Source organism: Pygocentrus nattereri, chromosome 21 (genome assembly GCF_015220715.1).
Source record: "Pygocentrus nattereri isolate fPygNat1 chromosome 21, fPygNat1.pri, whole genome shotgun sequence".
Classification (NCBI taxonomy): Eukaryota; Metazoa; Chordata; class Actinopteri; order Characiformes; family Serrasalmidae; genus Pygocentrus; species Pygocentrus nattereri.
This window is the reverse complement of record NC_051231.1, coordinates 23,003,194-23,023,436: the sequence shown is the minus strand read 5'-3', so window position 1 is coordinate 23,023,436 and position 20,243 is coordinate 23,003,194. Positions and strand designations below refer to the sequence as shown.

General features: G+C 37.2%; 1 protein-coding gene across 2 annotated transcripts in view; it reads right to left on the bottom strand.

Annotated features, from left to right (window-relative positions):
- The window catches only part of mapkapk2a (MAPK activated protein kinase 2a), a 39,658-nt gene that overhangs the window by 10,467 nt on the left and 8,948 nt on the right, over positions 1–20,243 (bottom strand). For both annotated transcript variants that reach the window (XM_017713012.2, XM_037531976.1), the window contains exon 2: positions 362–501. In XM_017713012.2, the coding sequence (XP_017568501.1) occupies positions 362–501 (140 nt within the window). The remainder of the gene's footprint in view (positions 1–361; positions 502–20,243) is intronic.

Below are 20,243 nucleotides of genomic sequence, written 5' to 3'. Positions count from 1 at the left end.
ACCTGTTTTACACAGAAGACACAATGAAACCTCCTGACTGCATCACCACACCGGAGATGAGTTGTCTTGGGAACGATAAGGTATCTGAATGATTCAATATTTTAAAAATTGCATCATACCATGTAAACATGGATATAACTGGTTCATATGTTAAGTAATATATGGACATTATAAATAACAAATGTACTGAAAGTCCATGCTCAGTGAAAATCAGAGATTATGCCAGTATTGTGTTTATGATGCTACAGACACACATTTGAGGGTCATTGTGTTCTGGGGATGCAGACTGAGTACATTCACCCATTGCGATAAAGGCACAAATATGATGCAGTCGTGGCAGAGAGTTAAATGGGTGACTCACCATTCCATGACGATGAGTAAGCACTTGCGGCCCTGGTAAAGGTTCTCGTATACATCAATGATACGGACAATGTGAGCACAGGGGGACGCTCGCCAGTGGAGCTCTACCTCTCGTCTGGCTTTAGGACAGTCTTGTAGCATCTATGGAAGAAGGACATCAAGTTACTTTAAACTACTTTCACATAAAGCACAGTTAATTGCAATTACATCAATGTAAACAACTACAAAATTATGCTTTTTGTGAAAATTTTATTTCTATAAGAGCACAGCATTCCATGATATAAATGACAATGTAGTGATGGGCAATAACACAAACTCAATAATCAAGATATTCTCCATATGTTTCTTGGTTTCAGATGATAGTTTGCATTAATTAAAAAGCTAGTGAACCCATGGTTCCTAAGTGCTGCTACACTATGCAAAGGATGTCTTATAAATTTGACAGAGCTTGATCTGAACTTGTTGGGCTGTTGTCTTAAAATTACAGCAAAGTGAAATTTACACAGTATTGTAAGCGATAAGACAGAAAGCACACTAGCCAAAACAAAACTTGATTTTTTTGTAGTATTTTGAACTGTTACAAAATAATCCAAAGATCCCAGGAAATTATAAACTTTGCAGTTAAATGTTATGTATTGCATATCATAAATACACAAACTTTAGTTAAAAAGCTAAACATAAACTGCTTGTGAACAGGGACACAACTATTTTACTGCGATTATATCATGGATGCAATGTTATTCATCAATAAAATATTAAAATATTTATGTTGCATTAATCTCACTTAGAAGGATTCTTGGCTAGCCTAGAGTGGCAACTACTCAGTCTACCATCAAGCATTTTCAATGCTCTTGCTGACAAAAGCGATTGCAAATCATTCTGCAAGATAAGGGCTTGGATTAGATCTAATGGTATTGGCCAGATTTATATTTGCATTAAGTGACGTGGTTGGATTGTGAAAGAGGTGTGGCTGCTGAGGGAAAAATCGCAGACACTGGATGAGTTCAAAGGTGGTACACATCTGGCTATTGTAGAAGAAACCCCTCAGGAAAGTGGGAAAAGTGACTTCAGCTCTCATTAAATAGACCACTGCCCTCTCTGCACTGTCACAGGCAGCTATGTACAGCTCAAAGAAAGCTTTAAAAAACAAAACAAGTCGCATCATCTTCAGGCAACTAATTGAAACAGGCCTCAGGACAGTGACAGGAAAGACCAAAAACAGTGTGTCAGAAGTTGGGTTCTCAGGCATCTGTGCTAAGCTAAAAGCTAATCCTAGCCATCTGCCTCTCCCAATCTCCCCTCTCCAATGCCTGTTCTCTTGATAATTACTTTTACGTTTACATTTATGGCATTTAGCAGACGCTCTTATCCAGAGCGACTTACAAAAGTGCTTGTCATTACTTCAGAATATCTCATGTTAATAAAGGTCGACATAATTTTAAAGAGCTTTGCTCTAAATTGCTACCTGAAGTTATCTATGCATTGAGACCTAAAACAAATACAACAAGTAGAAAAATACCTACAACTCAACACAGAGTCTACACAACACTAAACCTGCTGAAAAAAAGTTTGTAATAAAATACAGTGAACAAAAAGAGGTGAAGATCTTCAATAGACAGTGTTAGTGATTAGATAAGTGTAGTGTAAAGAGATGGGTCTTCAGACGTCGTTTAAAGACAGCAAGTGATTCTGCTGTTTGGACACTTGGGGGAAGTTCATTCCACCACCTTGGTGCCAGGACAGAGAACAGTCTGGAGGCATGTTTTCCTTGTGATCTGCAAGATGGTGGGTCAAGTCGAGCCGTACTTGAAGCACAAAGGTCTCTGGGTACGGATCTAGCTTTCACCTTTGATCTCAAGTAGGAAGGAGCTGGACCATTTTTGGCTTTGTAGGCCAACATCAGGGTTTTATATCTGATGCGAGCTGCTACAGGAAGCCAATGAAGGGAACGATAATAATGATGATAATGATAACAATGATAATGAATAACAATGATAATAAACTGGACTACCTCAGACTACAACTCACTCCCCAGCAAGAACTCCAGTACTGCTTCATTTTTGTTTTTTAAGGCTCAGACAGAGCTAGCTGGCCTAAGCAAGCACTAGGCCAACAGGATAGCAGCACTATCAGGTAAGACCCATGGTAATGACTTGTGTGTGTGTCTATACAAGTGAAGAATGCTGCAAAAATGGCATAAGTAGTATTGAATCACTGCTCAGCACTGGGGAAGTTTATGATTGCCAAGACCAAAACAGTCTTAAACCCCAAGAGAATTTACCATCATGTTCATTATCACAGTGCTCAAGTCTACAGGGCTATCAACATCTTTAAGACTGCACATCCTGGTGCATTTTCCATTGCCACTGTGGACTTAAATCATGCAAATCTCAAGTCAAAGATGTCTAATTTCATCACCAGAGTATGCTACGGCTTATTCTCCAAGACAGTCTGACACACTGATGTAGCCTGATCACTGATCCCTTGATCATCACTGCACACCTTCAGTTTAAATTCTTTTAATTATAATCTTTGAATACTGCCATGGGACTGCAGTTCATGTATATTGTTTTGCTATCCTGTCTAGTTGCATAGTGTGTATTTGTCACATCTGTTTATTGCTCTGTTTAGCTACTGTCTTTTGTATTTAGTGTTCTAAAGTATATTTTGAATACATTTAGTGTATATTATATATTCTCTACTCAACACACTGTTGTATATCTGCACTACATGTGATCCTGTGTAATGTGCTGCAGTTGTGCGTTGCACAATGGGGCCTAAAGAACATTTCTGTAAAGAGTTCCAACATATAATGAAAGTTATAATGAAGAATGAGAAAGACCACTTGACTTTAAATATCATCCACAATCACATCAGTGAATACTGTTTCATTTTGGTTATAGAGTTGACTCATGAACACTGATGACTAAACTTTCACACAGACATGTTTGCAGCCACTTGTTGCTGCTGCTGAGGTGACAAGCTCACAATCTGGAGCTCTGGCTCCCCCTGTGGGAAATCGCACTTCATTACACTTCCCCTCTAGAGCCTAGATCAACAACACAGTCAATGTGTCACAACATGCTCATTGCTTTAACAGTGCTTATTTTTCTTCATTAGTGCTCCTCTGTAATTAAACTGTAAACACAGAAAGAGGAGAACAGCTGTATCAGGACTGGGTTTATGAGCCTTTCTAAAGGATACCAAGGCAAACTACATTCACCCATAGGATTTACGACAGATACAGAGGATCCTCTCCAGAGACAAATTTAACTTGCCATGTGCCTTTAAAGCACCTATCCAGATCTCAACACAGTCCAATGAACTTACATAACAGCTAATAGCCAAGACCACCAATATGTTTCAGGCATCTTCTACTGAACAGGTTAATTAAAAACAAAAAAAACTCCCTTCCATTAAGCCGAGTACCTTCCAAATACCTAGACTCTTATTACACAAATCATAAACGCAAATACATAGACTATAGGTGCCCCAAACCTTAATATTAAAATTTCCATGTCAAACATTTAGCATAGTGCTGGGCGATGCATCATCTGTATACCATAATGACCATTTCCTGTTTTAGTGACATTTTTATTCAAGTGACATTTGATGGATAAGGAGCATCTAATTTTGCGCACTTTACTCATGGTTTACGATGTAGTCTGAAAGCATCAGTTCATTATCTTCATTAAATGTCAAACTAATATAATCTGACAGCATGATACTGTAATATGTTAAAATCAGACTGAAATCAGACTGAAAGTCTGTGGCGGCACATAAAAACATAACTGGATGAGCAAGAAATCCGGACCAGCGCACAATGCATTAAAAGATAGGTTAGGTCAGTCAATAACCCAAATGTTAAGAGCAGCCATTTTGTCCTTTCAACAAAAATCAAACCATCTTGGGAGCCGCAACATTTTACGTCCAATATGTCTCAGTATAGTCTAAAAATATAAATGAAAACGCAGACAGACTTTGCTCTGCTTTAAACTTTAGCTATAGCCACTTTACTCCCATTTCAGACAGGAAACTTTTCCTCAAAAGCAGAAGAGTTTCTTGTAAAATGCTTCTCAACATTCAACTGTTTTACAAGGCTGAAGTCAGCTCCTCATTTCACGAGCTTCTTGTTAGAATTTTCCTGTCCCACCTTAAATTCTGCCTCAGGCGCCAGAATGCACATGAGGCACCATCGAATGGGACAATTCGAACGAGAAGTTGACTTCATCTTCGCAACTTTGACAGTTTCTTGATACAGGTTCAAACACTAATGTACCAGGAAGTCAAAGCAGTGCTTAAATGCAAAGTAGCGCATTCCTATCCAAATGTCTAAAATTTCTCTTTGCCTTTTCGTTAGCTACTAGCTAGGTGAGAATGTCTGAATTGCTAGGTGACCTGCAGTCTGCACGCCAACCTACAGGGCTATAGGGTGGTGAATTAGCAGCGTTTAAAAAATTATTTTTGTTAAAACCGTGTTAGAACAATCAGCAGAGCTTCATTTTACTGCAAAAGAGGATTATTTTACTTTAATCTTAAAATCTAATTCTTCTGTGCCAACCCCTGAAATAGCGTATAGAAGCACTTTGACTTCTATGAAGTTGAAGGGAAAAGGACCTGGACAAGAGCCACATTGTATGCAAGTTGTGTCACACTGAACTATACTGGAAATGACAAACATGAGGAACTATTATATGTTTCCACCCATTTTCCATCCAGTTGTACTTCCTTCAATCAGAGGACTATTAAGCAAGCGATAAACCTTCCACCCAACTCAGAAGCAACTTTCATCGTCAATAATTTACGTTCGTACTCAGTCATCAAGATGCATTGATAGTTTTATAATCGCACCACAGCCCTCTGAATTATAATTGAATCAAATCATGAGGTGCCTTGAGATTCCAACCCCTACAAGTTACTAATCAATCCTCAACGATATCTGATTGCATCGCCTAGGCCTAGTATGCACAAACACATTAACAATTCAAAATAGCAAAGTTACACCACACCTCTAAGCACTCATTTGAAACAAAAAAGGATGCACTGAACACACCATTTTTCACAAGAAGCTGAAGAAGTCACCATACAGAAAACACACAATTAGGTCACCAAAGGCCAAAAAATAGCCAAACAAATGTTCCCTTTACGTCTTAGTTTGCTAGTTTGAAATATAACTAAATTGATTCATGTAAGCAAAGGAATGCCTCTGGAAGACAACTCAGTAATGGACATGGCATACTCAGCATTTCGTTCTGAGAGATCACTTAGATGGCAGACAAAAATAGCAGGTGGGATTTAAGGGGAAACCACAGCAGAGATAAAGTGACGGCAGGCATACACGCATCCACGAAAGGCAGTTCAACAACAACAACAACAACAACAACAACAACAACAACAACAACAACAACAACAACAACAACAACAACAACAACAACAACAACAACAACAACAACAACAACAACAACAACAACAACAACAACAACAACAACAACAACAACAACAACAACAACAACAACAACAACAACAACAACAACAACAACAACAACAACAACAACAACAACAACAACAACAACAACAACAACAACAACAACAACAACAACAACAACAACAACAACAACAACAACAACAACAACAACAACAACAACAACAACAACAACACTTCTCACAAGGATGTCACCATCTCAATTCTTAAGGAGCAATCAGAATCCAACAAGTTGTATTAATGCAATAAGAGATCAAAAAATTTGAGAATGCTATGTCTTATAATCTACTATTAATCTTATGCCCCATAATATATAATCTTACTATAATATTGGTTTACTCACATACAATTTATAAAGAGGCTTTAAATATCTTCTCCACCATTATATTATTTACATTACAATGATGTTATTTGCTAGATGCTCTCATTTACATTAATGTCTAATTTAATCAAATATACAGCAAAAGCACAAAAAACATTCAGCTACGATTACTCTAACCCAAGCTCAAATGTTTTGCAAACAAGCATCAAAATATTCCTAAACAAACAAAAATATTCCATTTGCCGTACAACTACATATGTATGCTTGCTTTCTCAAAAATGTCCTTTATTTATGTTTGCTTATTTATCTTTGCTTCACCTTTTATTTCAATGAACTTTATTGCATTGCTTTTTATGATGCTTCTGTGCTCTATAAATAAATTAATCACTATTTAACATTTACAATTAGGCTCATGGATGAATATACATAAAGCACCAGAAGAATTACAAGCTACTCTTCAACTCACAAACCCAAAAGGTTCAGGACATTATGTATGCTATTGGTACAATAAATTTAAGTTTGGACATATACCAGGCATGGTAGATGTAGTAAGTATTCAGAGGCAAATTCTAATCATGAAGTCAAAAATGTCCTCATCTACTGAAGCATGCAAACACATAGGCATGGTACACTGCACCACACAGTTATGTATGACATTCATTGGAAAGAATCTCATGACAGTGGCCTTTGCAGGGAGTCTCGCTCTCTCCTTCGCCAACTTGTCAAGATTCCTCTCCCTGCCCACCACTGCTCGTGTGGAAGCCATCAACTATGGCCTACAGGTCGTGCTCACATTATTGGGTCCAGTCTCTCCACCAGTCACTCAAAGTAACGGGAAAAAAAAAATCTTAAGGTGAACAACACTCCTGTTCTCTTGTAGTGAGAACTAAAACTGAAATGTTAGGATGTGATATCAGCACCACTTTAGTGGTAACTGATAAAGTGACCATATTGGTATTGGTATGAAAGCCAGAATAGGCTTATGGTTTATGCAGTATTTAAATTCAATACAACTGCAGAAAGACAGTTTTTTTCATAACACAACAGCTAAAACAAGTGAAGCTGATCTGGTTGTGTGTGTGTGTGTGTGTGTATGCGCGTGTATGTAAATGTGTTTGTGTGCAAGACACTGATGTCACCCACACACTGCTTGATAGGCACCACCAGACGCAAAGGCTTACTCTTTCCTCCTCCTTGTAGTCTCTCATCATTTATAACTGACAAGTTATTTCTCACAAGGTGACAGCTCTCTAATGTAAATGTTTTGTGGGTTGTTTGCACATTAAAGTTTGGGTTGAATGCAAAACAAAAGGTTGTGATTGCTCTCCCTCTATGGAATAGCATCCCATGCATTGTCTAATTCTGTAATGTTGAATATTTAAAATGTTCTGCTAACCTACCAATATTTTCAAGCTGTACAAAAAAAAAGTCATGTTTTGCTCCTCTGAATAAAAAGAACTACCCCAAAACAACAAAGCAAATTCCTGGTGCTGTACCAAGTACCATGTACCATTGTGTGGCGTGCTACTAGGTGGCAGAAAAACTGGTAAGATGATCTGCCCGATTGTTTAAGCCACTCTCATAATTACATGCCCAGCCTGCAAATGAAAAGCAGGTTGCCAGGCCAACAAGGCTCAGCAAGACACCAGCTCCTGTGGACACCTGTTCTGTACCTGCATTCGTCAAAGAGGACAAAAGGACTAAGCTCCTTGTAACAGTTCCTCCTGGAAATAGGCTACAGTCAGGAGATAACCCCACTGCTGGTTCGAAAATGTTATGATAGAAACAGAGACAAATTCCTTTGTTTAATTGTAATGAGAATCTGCTTTGTTATTGTGCAATGATTCACTGCCCTCACACCAAACTGTTCTGGTTGTATGTGAAATGTAGGGAGACTAAAAAAAGTATCAAGCTTAGGTCATAGGTATAAGGGGTTTGTATCCTTCTACTTTCACAACAAGCAAGGTTTGGGTGTTCAGAAGGGACAACATTACCTAATTTCTCTTTTATCTATCTGTTGTTTGGCTGCTCTGGGGCAAGCATGGTTAAAGAAAATGCATGCAGTGGCTGGGCGTACAAGGCTGCCCTTCAAAGAAGTGCGTCATAGAAGGTCTCTAAGTGCAAGAGCACACATGCTTGCAGCAGAGGCACAAAGCTTTGAAGGGCAGCCACAAAAACTGACAAATGAGAAGAATGCTGCCTGGACTACTGAAATTTAACAGTATTGTGCTGAGAGATCAATTACCTAATAAAGCTCGAAAAGATTACTACTGACTGAGGAAAAGGGGCAAAAGGCAGGTACCACGAGTCATCTAAAGTAGGAAACCAGATGCATGTTGCACGGTGTGAGAGGGGGTGGAGCTGGCACGAAGCCATGTCCTGTGAAACGAGTGGTGGAGTCTGGACTCCCTACTCTCTCCCAGAGAGAGCAGGACAAAATCTGAAACTCTGCCAATGTCCTTATTAAAAAAAATAAAAACAATAAATGGACATTTAAATGATTTACTAACAATATCACCAAATGTTAGAGATTATTTCCTCCTCCTCACTGTAATTGTGTGCTATGGCACCTAAGACCATATTGATCTATACTTTATGCAAAGCATAAATGCAATGTCCCTAGACATTTATCATTTATGACAGCGGTCAGATAGAAATTTCAAATAAAAGTAACATAGGGACGTATAAAATTCAGTTGTGTTCAGGCCACTGAACACTGACCCAAAATGAGAGTCAAATTTGTACCATTATATCTTTCATGCAGTCATAAGTGAAACATGATGTCCCCGACTCCAGGCCCTGTGAATCTATGCACAGCTACAGCATTTCCATCTGGAGGTTACACACATACATATATATATACATATATATATACACACACATATATATATATATATATATATATATATATATATATATATATATATATATATATATATATATATATATATATATATATATGTGTGTGTGTGTGTGTGTGTGTGTGTGTGTGTGTGTGTGTGTGTGTATATATATATATATATATATATATACATACACACACACACACACACAAACACACACATATATATATATATATATATATATATATATATATATATATATATATATATATATATATATATATATAGACAGATAGATAGATATAAAATGTATACACCAGGCTCTCCTTGCCTTAAATGCCAGCAGATCTGCAGGCAATCATGCCCCATCTGCTGCCCAAGTCCTTTCAGCAAGGGCTGTCATCCGCTCAGTGGGAGGATGGCAGATGTGGCCATTCAACTTCCAGAGGGCCAACACAAAGGAAACCCTCGAGGCCAGCACAAAGGAACAGGGTGAGGGTCTGCAGGAGGATGAAGAGGGGGTGAAGGCAGCATCTCCCACCTGCTTCTGTTTAGAGAGCCTGGAGACAACAGGCTGGGCTGGGTGACCAAAGCTTTTTATTCTGATAGTATAGAGCTGGGTGCTTTTAAAAATAAATAAATAAAAATGACCTCCCCCATATGGGATCAGCATGTGTGCAGGTATGCGCATTTATGCATGTGCGCTTTAGTGATTTTAGATTTTAGCACAGAAACGTTTGTGCATTGTAACAGCAGGCCATTGTCACACGTCAAACAACTTTGTTATAAAAAACGGGGTCATTACGCATGGAATCTAATTCTCATGAGAATTTTCATTAATTTCTTCCACCTTTTCCTCTTTGAGAGATGACGTTTTCAGTCCATTGAAAGGGAGGGGTGGGGGTGGGGGGGTGGGGGGGGTTGTAAGACCACTTGCCCAGATCACTAACCCACCACAAGCAAGACAACAGGGAGTCTTGAGCCATGAAGTCTAAATCAAGGAGATTCCACTTCCTCCCCCTTGGAGTAGGCTTATTTGGCATGACGAGTCAGCATTTTTCATCCCACTTCATTAACAGAAAGAACAAACTGTAAAACAGATTCTCAGAACAGTGGCAAACTGTCCTGCACAGAGTGGCTTCCTGTGCCCTCAGGACATTTTGGCCTTCCTGTGCTCCTCATCAGGCACTTAGGCAGGTTCAGAATATCTTATGCTCTACAGGAGAGCAGACAACTGTGGTTCAACCTATACTGTTTCAAGCACATGCAGGACTAACTTAACTCTTGTTGTTGCCAAGCCAGTATGTAATCGATCACCACAGCAGCACAGAAGTCCAAGCTAACGTGCTGCAGGAAAATGACTTTCCTGTAACAAAGTTATGCAATGCATTACACTTCACATTCTTGTAATAAAGTTACAGTTACTGGCTTGTAACTGTAACATGATTAAGAAGAACAATGAAGAATTGTTGTGTGTTAAACATTTCCAAACTAGTAAACTATGTACAATATATTTAAAACACATATGCCACTAAAATGTATAAAGATGAAAACATGCAAGTTACACACAAACTTGAAACGAGCAATCAGTCCACCAAAGCATCTAATCAGACCGCACACTAATGACATAGCTACAGATGAACATGCTGAAGAAAAAAAGCCTGTATCTTAACTAAACAAGCCACACATTATTTACACATTATATTTAAAAAAAAAACAAAAACAAAAAAACACACACAATACACACAGACCTTTTTATAATAAATATTTCTACTGAAGTGTTTTTAGATTTTCACACATTCTTCACCAAGCTTTCACTATAAAGCAGGGAAAGTGACATGCCTTTAAAAGATGTTCACTGTGGCCATTTCTTCCTAAAGAATTTTTTTAAAGCTTTCCCCTTTCCAATTTGTATTTGAGAGAGAAACTTACAAGTAGGGAAGTTTATTTTTCAGGAAAAGTAATAACAACAACAAAAAAATAATAATAATAAAATAAACAACATTAAAAATGACTTCCCTCAAATGGTAATGAATTGCTTTCATTTTTCAGGTAACCATCCCAAAACTGAATGCATTGTCAATCTATGTTATAGATTTTTATTTTGTTACTTAATGTGCACACCATCTGAACACCTGTGTTTATTTGGCCGCTTTGCATTACCACAGAATACGTTACTGGTGTTACACCATCCAACACTTAACGAGCTGCCCCTTTATTCTGACTGATTGGCTGCTCCTGACCTACGGGCTCAGGAACCTCTCAATCAATATTTGTGGTACCTTCCTCCGATAACCCAATTCAGCTCAGAAAGTAATGTGGCAACACCACAGAGAAGCCTGGTTAAAGCAGAGAAAATAAACATGTTAATGTTTCAGGTCAGATATTTGCAAGTTAACTTTGTTTTTAATGTATATAAATAAAAAAATATATCAATACATTAATCAATTAATAAATAATTATTAGTATCGTATTTTTGTTTCGTTTTTTTCCCTAAGAATAAAAAGTGTGAAAAAGTAGATGTTGATGTTCAATACAAGTTGCGCTGGGTAAAAATAAATAAGGCTGAGCAGAATAACACTTACTGTTTTTGTATTGATGCTTATCTAAAATGTTTCACATAAGTTAAAAAAAATGGAGTTGGGAAGTCAGTAAAAGTACAGAGAAGTGAAGAGTCTGTGAGGCAGTAGTCAGTATTTGGGCATAAATGCACAAATGAGAGTGGGTCTGTGATATACAATTAACAGAGAACAACAAAATGTTCACAAACATGAGTGAGATCACATATAGCACAATATAATCAACTGCTTAGTTTTTAACAGCACCGCAACACAAAGCAGCTCTACTAAAACATATCTAAAATGCTAACAGCTAAATGCAACAGGGTACAAACTAATGACACTTGCTTTCGCAGTTAGGTATTAAAACTAAATCAACCAAAAGGCAAACAAGGATCATACATGCCTTAAAGACAGGTAAGAAAGGATATTTGCACACACAATGAATGAACTTTCCTCCTTGCTCTGTTTATCCTGAATGTGTCCTACTCAGAAGGGATCAGAGTGAAACTGGAAGAGACCAATGTCGGATGTACAACAGATCACAGTAATATGCAAGATATACAAGAAGCCTGTAACAACAAAAGGGGGAAACACAACCAATCTGTTTCACCACCTCAAGCAGAAGCACTCAGTTGAGTATGAGAAAAACCAAAAAAGGCTATGTTTACACGCAAAGACTTTTGCCAATCCGACTGAATACAATCAGATTGCAGATTCAGACTGACGTGTTTATATGCTCACTCTATTCAACAATCTGGTGAAAATCGTTTACATGCTCGCTACAAGTAATCCGATGCAAAATGACGCGCATGTGTGTAGTAGTGCTTAAAGTAAACATTACCATAACAGCGAACATCACATGATGTCCAGTCGGCATGAGATGAGTTTCCAGTTGGTGCGCTTGTGTTTTTAAGGGCTTTTAAATGATGTCGAGAGGAAGACGTCGTGTTCTGAGACACACAAACCAGGCGTCCGTCCCACGGCCGTCTTTTAAAGCTCAGAGTAAAACTCCATCTCCTCTGCTTCGTCATGTTGAACGGTATAAACCTTTCGCTGTGACGCGCCGCGCATACGCAGAACATACTTACATGTTCTGAATGGAGTGTAATCAGATTCTGGCATTTACATGGCTGTTATTGTTCTATTTAACAGATTATATAGAGGATTACTCACCTTATTCAATCGGATAGAAATTGCATTCCGAATCGCCTCAATCGGACTAGACTATTCCGATTGAGGCTTTTGCATGGACATATTCCATTCCATACTCTATTAAACATGGCTAATGCCATGAAGTGCTCAACAGCCGATAGCCACGTTTAAATGCATCCAAATCTGTTAATAATGAATATTTGAAACATTATATACATATACTAAATAAAACGTTAATTTATTTGGCTGCAATAGCATGTTTTTGAAATTAATAAAAATGTTACCATTTTATCATATTGCCACAAATATTTTTATTGCAAAAATACCCTGAAATATCACTCTAAATACAAGGCAAAAAAAATAAATAAATTTCATGCAAAGCATGTTATCACTAAAATATCAATTCCCTCTGATTATTACAAAAAATTCAATATGCACTTACCACTTATTCTTGGCAATCAAAATATCTGCATTTGTTTTCTGAATTTAAATGTGAAAGCACTCAAACACCTTTTAAATGAATAGTATAAATCTGACTGTCTCAGCCAGTGAACACACAACTGATTAGTAAAGCATCTGATACATCTGCAGTCCTAGGAGCAATATAAACATATCCACCAGATGTCCTTCAACACAAATAGAATGCAAGCAAGCTAAAGATAGTTTGTCAAATGTTTCACTTTGACTAATCCACCACAAAGAGCTCTACAAAGACAGACTGCTCCTCTATTACCCACCCTTACTCTATTTCCAAAACTCTTAGCAACTGATATGACACTTTGGTTTATAGATGCTGAATATCAGAATCTGTAGTTCCCCTTTAGTAATCAGATGACACAGAACCGCAGAACAGAACTGAGCCAAAGATAGTGCCCTGAGAATTACTACAAATGTGCCTGAGAATTATTACAAGTGCTCTTCCTCTTTGGCCGAGTCATTTGATTTCCCTGGGGTTTTTCCACCTGCCTATGGACTGGAAACTCCTCAAAGGACATAGCAAAATCACACCAAATGGTCAAATGAAGGGTGAGGTACACAAGGACATAAGAAGATTTCATTGATCCGATCTCAATATCCATTACACTAGTTCCACAGAATCCAAATACACACTTAGAAGCTTTATACTCATATATCAGAAACCACGGAGAGGAAGTAGCCTGAACATTTTTATATATTAGAGAGAGACACAGCTTTTTGCACTAGACAGAAAGCCAGACCACGACATAATACAGACTCTCAACACTGCAAGTGCCTGCGAGTTAATATTTTATCTTTGCTGAAGTTTGTTAAAAAAAACTATAACTATGTTTGTTATTGAAACTATAATGATGTAAAATGGCACTTTCAATTTACAGGCAACCATTACCTGTAAACTCAGTAAAAAAACTTGAACAAGAAGAAGCTCAGTTCAAGTAAGTCAGTAAATTTAGTCAATCAAATGACAGCAGAAATGTGTGTGACTTACTACCATATTATGCTCAAACACTTAAATTCTGTAAAAACGCACAGAATAGAGTTGTAAAACAAAGCTGTAAATCCTTGCCTTCTTAAACCACTATAATTCTCAAATTATCAAATGTTGATAAATGTTGCCCCAGTAGATTGTGTTCTTGTTTTCACTAATTATTTTTTGTGTAATTCAGCTCTTAAACAATGTGATTGGTGCCTTCTCTCTTTGCTAGCACACCTACACATTAGTATGTTAAAAAGGCCATACAGTTTGCTTGTGGGTTTCCATTTTAACAAATTATCAACCCAATAAATTACCACATCAGTAAACCTACATAAAATCTTACCAACAAAATTCACTCTCTCACCTGCGTGTTACTTTTGAATGATTCCAAAGGGCGTTTCAAATGCACCCATTCACAAAAAATTGCCTGTGTGAAAAAAAAGGTTTGTACACACTACAGGGAAAAAGCACACTTGGCAGTTCAGATTTAACCTTAAGAAAGAGGAAGTGGTTCCTCTTTCCCATTTGCCTCAAAGCCAAAAAACAAGCAACAGAAAAAGTACTCCTCTCTTCAGTGGTCAAAAATAAATAAAAAATACACACACTGACCAATGATGACTGATCAGATCATTTTTGTATTTTGCACAGCAACTCATTTTGCAATGGTTCATAATTGCAGCAGTGGCATTACTTCTGATCCCCAATCAGCTGTGAAACGGGATTCGAGGAAGGCCGCTATCAAGGTAAATTAAATGAGATGCCCTTTAAAAAAAAAAAAAAAAAAACGACTTTATGAAATCATTAAAACTCTGCCTTTTAACATTTAACAATAGAAAAATCGACTAGTGACACCATACTGCAGAATTAGTAGTATTTTTGCTACAAACCTCCTAGAAGGTATGCTTCTAGTCACTAGGCAAAAAATGAGTATCAATTTGGATGTTGTACATTAATGCTATGCTGTCTAGGTTACACTGACCTAGCCTAGTTAGTGCTTTGAAATTCTAAGAGGGTACTCTTTATTCTGCCCCACGAACGCAACATCCTGAATACTGCCCTAGATAGGGACTTCCCACCCATGGCCTTTTCACAGGAAGAAAATTAGCAGTGCAAAAACTTGTAAAACAGTTTAAATACATACAAAGCTCCAAGTGCAACTCACAATGTGTTGATTTGGTTTTCTGGGAAGGGGTAGAGATTTTTTTTATAGAAGGGGTGAAGAAAATTGCTTTCCCCAAGTACACATTAGGACAAAGTTCTGGTCCTGAGTTCTCTTGAGTTATGAAACATATTTTACATCCACCTCACACTTCATCAAGACAGCCAAGATAAGATACTAGACATAAAAGACTTCCAGACTTTGGAGAAGTACCAACTTCAATTAGCATGCCTTCAGCCTTCCCAAAAACTTGAACTAAAGTCAGAAATTGACATATAAACAAAAATAACAAATGCATTTAACACTGTATGAATGCTTTGAAAAGATAGAAGATTTTTATTTCATAAAAGCAGACTACATAAAAAGTAGATGGTGGAGTGGAAGCTCATTACAAATTAAATCAACTTTTCTATACTACTAGTAACAGATCTTGGAGCCACAACATTGAAAAAAAAAGTTGAAAGTTAAATGTGAATGTAGTTAAATAAAATCATAGAACAGCTGAATACAAGTCTCTTGAAAGCTTTCAAGAATTCAAGAGGAAATCATGTTTGCTAAATCTGCATTAAAACTAGCACCTTACTTCCCCTGCTTTTACTGACTCATTATCAAGGCCATCATCAAATAGGTACACTAAGAAAACAGTAAAAGGTATTCTTTGTGTTAAGTCAAATGCATAAACAAATAAAAACAAAGGTCTAACATTGGACTGACAAAAACTAATTCTCCACAGTGTAGAGCTCCATTTCAAAAAGTCAATCTGAAAGAAAACGCTATTACTTAAAACTAAAGTTAAAAATGACAACACACATCACCAGATTATCGTTTCTCCAATCAACACAACTAAAACAGCCTTTTGACCTTCACATATTGAGTTAAAGTTACCAAAACCAGCCCAATTTAAATAAAATATGCTAGGCTGCCTAATACTTTAAAGTAGCACTGTAGGCCTGTGCCCATAACACAATCCTCAAGTACTATTGTGACAGTTTGCATGGAAAGGTCAGGCTCATTTTTATCTTTATGACCAATTCACACAGGATAAGAAATCTCAGTATAAATTACAAAGATGTGAATGGCTACTTCATTTGCAGGTTGTCTTTCCTCCAAAAAAAGGGTGTAAACCATGACAACATTTAATTTAGCTGTTATTTTGTTTAACCTCGCCATCTACCTAGCTGTCCTTAGGGAATACAAGGCATCATTAGTAGTGGCTAACCACTCAAGTCAATACTGAAACATGAAACTATTTGGGTTTTCATTTCATTACACTACAGAGACACACATAATATATATATATATATATATATATATATATGTATATATATATATATATATATATATATATATATATATATATATATATATATATATATATATATATATATATATAAAAAGACTACAGGCAAAAACTGTGAAAAGCTGAATTTATGCTTTACCAGGACTGTAAAAATATGGTGACGACACTCACATTTGAGAAAGTCTATTACATTACACTTTACTACTATGTAACGAGTACCTTAACATGAGGACATTGCTAAGGATGTGACTGAGAATGCAAGCTAAGATATGGCTAAATCACTAACGAAGCTACTGTTGCTGATGCTAGTTAGGTCCAGAAACAGTGAAAACATTGGCATTTTATCCACCCATAAGAAGACAAGTACTCAGCATCCAGTGCTGTAACGGTTAACTCTGTTAGCTTATTTGCTCATCTGCAAAGGTAGCCTCCATTTCTCATCCAATACAAAAACCCAATTTCTAACTTTTTTTTTATTCTGTACTTGTTATGCCCAGTCACATCTGATCCCAGTCCTTCAGATTGGATTGAGACAACCTTAACAAGCCAATTTTCTTACAGGAGGATTTAATTGCCCACCTTAAATCAAACCAGATTAACGCGCATGTGATCCAGTGATCATAATACTTTTCAGGCCATTTTCAGACTGATGAATTACAATGGAGTCATCAGTATAGTTCACAAAACCTTCGTCAGAGTAACCACAAAAAGGAGAGCTACCTATGGCCAAGGGCACACCGGCTGCCCAAACTCTCTACAGTCATTGCAATAATTACTTCCTTAAGACAAAGTCACCTTGCCAACCAGATGGACCCCAAATTTTGGCTTACTCATCACATTTCCAGCCTTGTACGGATGGGTAAGCATGTGGCACAGATAAATTGTAAATGGTGGTGGTGTGCGTGCTTTCACATGGGAGGGGAGAGGGAAAAAAAAAAAACTATTTGAAAGGATCTGAACAATAAACTTATGAAGGCCAGTTGGTGTCTTTAGTGCGTAGATGTGACCGCTTGTTGTCTGTGTTATTCTGAGGAGTTTTCAGCTTATGTTTACTGCCGACGTGTATTGATTTAGCTTTACAGAGCCACACTACAATACTGATGTTTCTCAAGTGTCTTCAGCCTCCTCACTCCTGGCCTCAAAAAGCATTAGTAGTTTTTCAGCACTGCAGTATGAGAGGGTCTATAAAGCTAAATTCTTGGATCCCTGCTTTGATTGGACCTGCTGCTGGAAGTGTATTTTATACTCTGACTGGGTACCAAATAATGACAAAACAAAAAACTGCCATAAAGTCTGGCCCGTGAAGAACTTTGTTAATATCTCAAACAGCTGAAAGGTTATACAAGTTTAACCAACGTGCACTGAGTAAAGATGCATCAATACCATTTCCTGAGGCCAAGTGCATTTTTTTTTTACTTGCCGATACTGATAGACACCAACTCTGCTTAGAATTAGGTCGTTAGTGTAAATAAGTGCAATGTACAACAGTTAAGTCATTAAAATCTAGCAGATTTTAAATGAAGGGCATTAGCTAACTCATGTTAAGTTACCCTGCGCTGCAGTGAAGAGGAGTGGATTTTGCTGCTTGTCATAAATGCACTTCTGTATAGCTGTAAGCTGTAGCTGAATGCCCTTTTAAAGCCAGACATACACAGTGTAATTTTAGAACTCTTGTTCTTTGGTGACTCTCACTGGATGGCTGAATAAACCATCATGTACTACAAAGCCTATGATACATATGCTCACACAGTAAAAAAATAAAAACAAAAAAACAAAAAACACGCATAGTGAGCCAACATGCTGAGAAACTGCTACAGTAGCTTTGCTAACACTGCTTACAAAGAAACTCAAACCAGGCAGTGATGTACCCAAGTAGGACAGCACAGTCACAGTCAACGTATTAATGTTTATACTTTGCAATTGTATTCAGTCAAACAAAGTAGCCCTTTAGCATCACAAATGCAGACAGATTTCATCTTTATTTTGCTAGCCTATGTGCCTAAAAGTCACATAGTGCAAGTCTGACAGGAATTTGCCAAAGTGGAATGTTTAAAGTGACTAGCAATTTGGTGCCCAACTGCCACGTCATCAACAACACTTTGCTGTGCAAGCAGACCCTTGATTACTGCTAGCTTGGGTCGCCTTTTCATTAGCAGGCCAGCGTACAATAGGCTTGCGTCAAATGGTACTAGGTGGTATTTGATGTTGGCACTGGAACTTTTTTTTTTTTTTTTTTGCTTTTTTTAAAAAAAAAATTTAATATACTTTCTAAATACAAGTAAATGTGCACAGGCCGAAAACCAATACCACCATCATCATCAATGCATCACTAATCCTGATCACATCACTAGCATTACGTTTGTCCTTAAAGGGTTTAAGCTTTTTTAGGAGCTTGTCCTATGGATAAGCAAATGCAAATTTTAATTGTACAAAAGGCCAAAATCATTTGTCCATGGAAAAAAAAGATGTCAAGAAAATGACTGCTGTAGTGGATATGTTTCTCAAGACTTTACAATTTGTAATGAAAAATTTGAGTTAAAGAGCATTACTTTTAGTTCTTTAAATATCTTCACTACCTTAATTCAATATCCACTTGTTCAACAGAGATAAGCGTTAATGTCAAGCCCTGAAGGAACACAGTTACACAGAGACAGCAGTTTAACTATGACTACACAGAAAGTCCACTACCTGATCACGACTAAGCATAAGCCTAAACCAACTAGAAAAGACCAAAAAAGAAATTAATAATAAGATCTAAGGGAAACAACAAACCAAGCATGCCAAGCACATTTGACAAATAGCTTAAAGTCTAGTGTTAATTTCTATCTAGCTCAACTTTTCTCCTAACTGCTACTACTCAAGCCCTTCTCTGTAACACCCTTTACAGTACACATAGTTACAAAGCAGCTTCACAGATGATACACAGACAAGTTCATACAGCTGCACAGTATCTGGAAGCATGTATCAACTAGAATGTAGTCATTTCTCAGTTGTGTGACATCCAGCACTTCCCACTTACACCAAGATGCAACTTGTATGCACTGTAATCTATCCAGCCGTTTACTGATTTAACTATCGGGGCTGTCCAATAGTATCAAATCATATTTTAATCAGGGATGCAGTAATATCACTGATCTCAATACTTGATCCTTGAGCATCAGCCAATATTGAATACCCACAGTGATACTAATTCTAACCGACTTAACTAGCATGTGAAACCTGATGATATTTATACATTTCCAATTTAGGTTTTTTTTTTCGTCTGTTCTGCAGAAATAATAAAACACATCATTCCAAATACTGGAATTTTAGATAAATAATAGCATTTTGGATGCTTAAGATTAGCCAATCTTTGCTTATTTTCTAAGTAGTAAATAGTATGTACTATTTTATAACTAGTAGTAAAAATGAAAGTGAAATAAATGCAAAGTACTTTGTGAAATACTTAATGTTGTTTCACATCTGAATTTCTCAAGTTATTTGTCTCATATGTGCATCTTCTACACTTGAATGTCTGAGAGTCAGAAAGCTGGAACATTAGTCATTCACACTGTTTCTCTAAAATTTGTTCCCCAATAACAACCTGGACTAATATTAACTCAGACTGACTA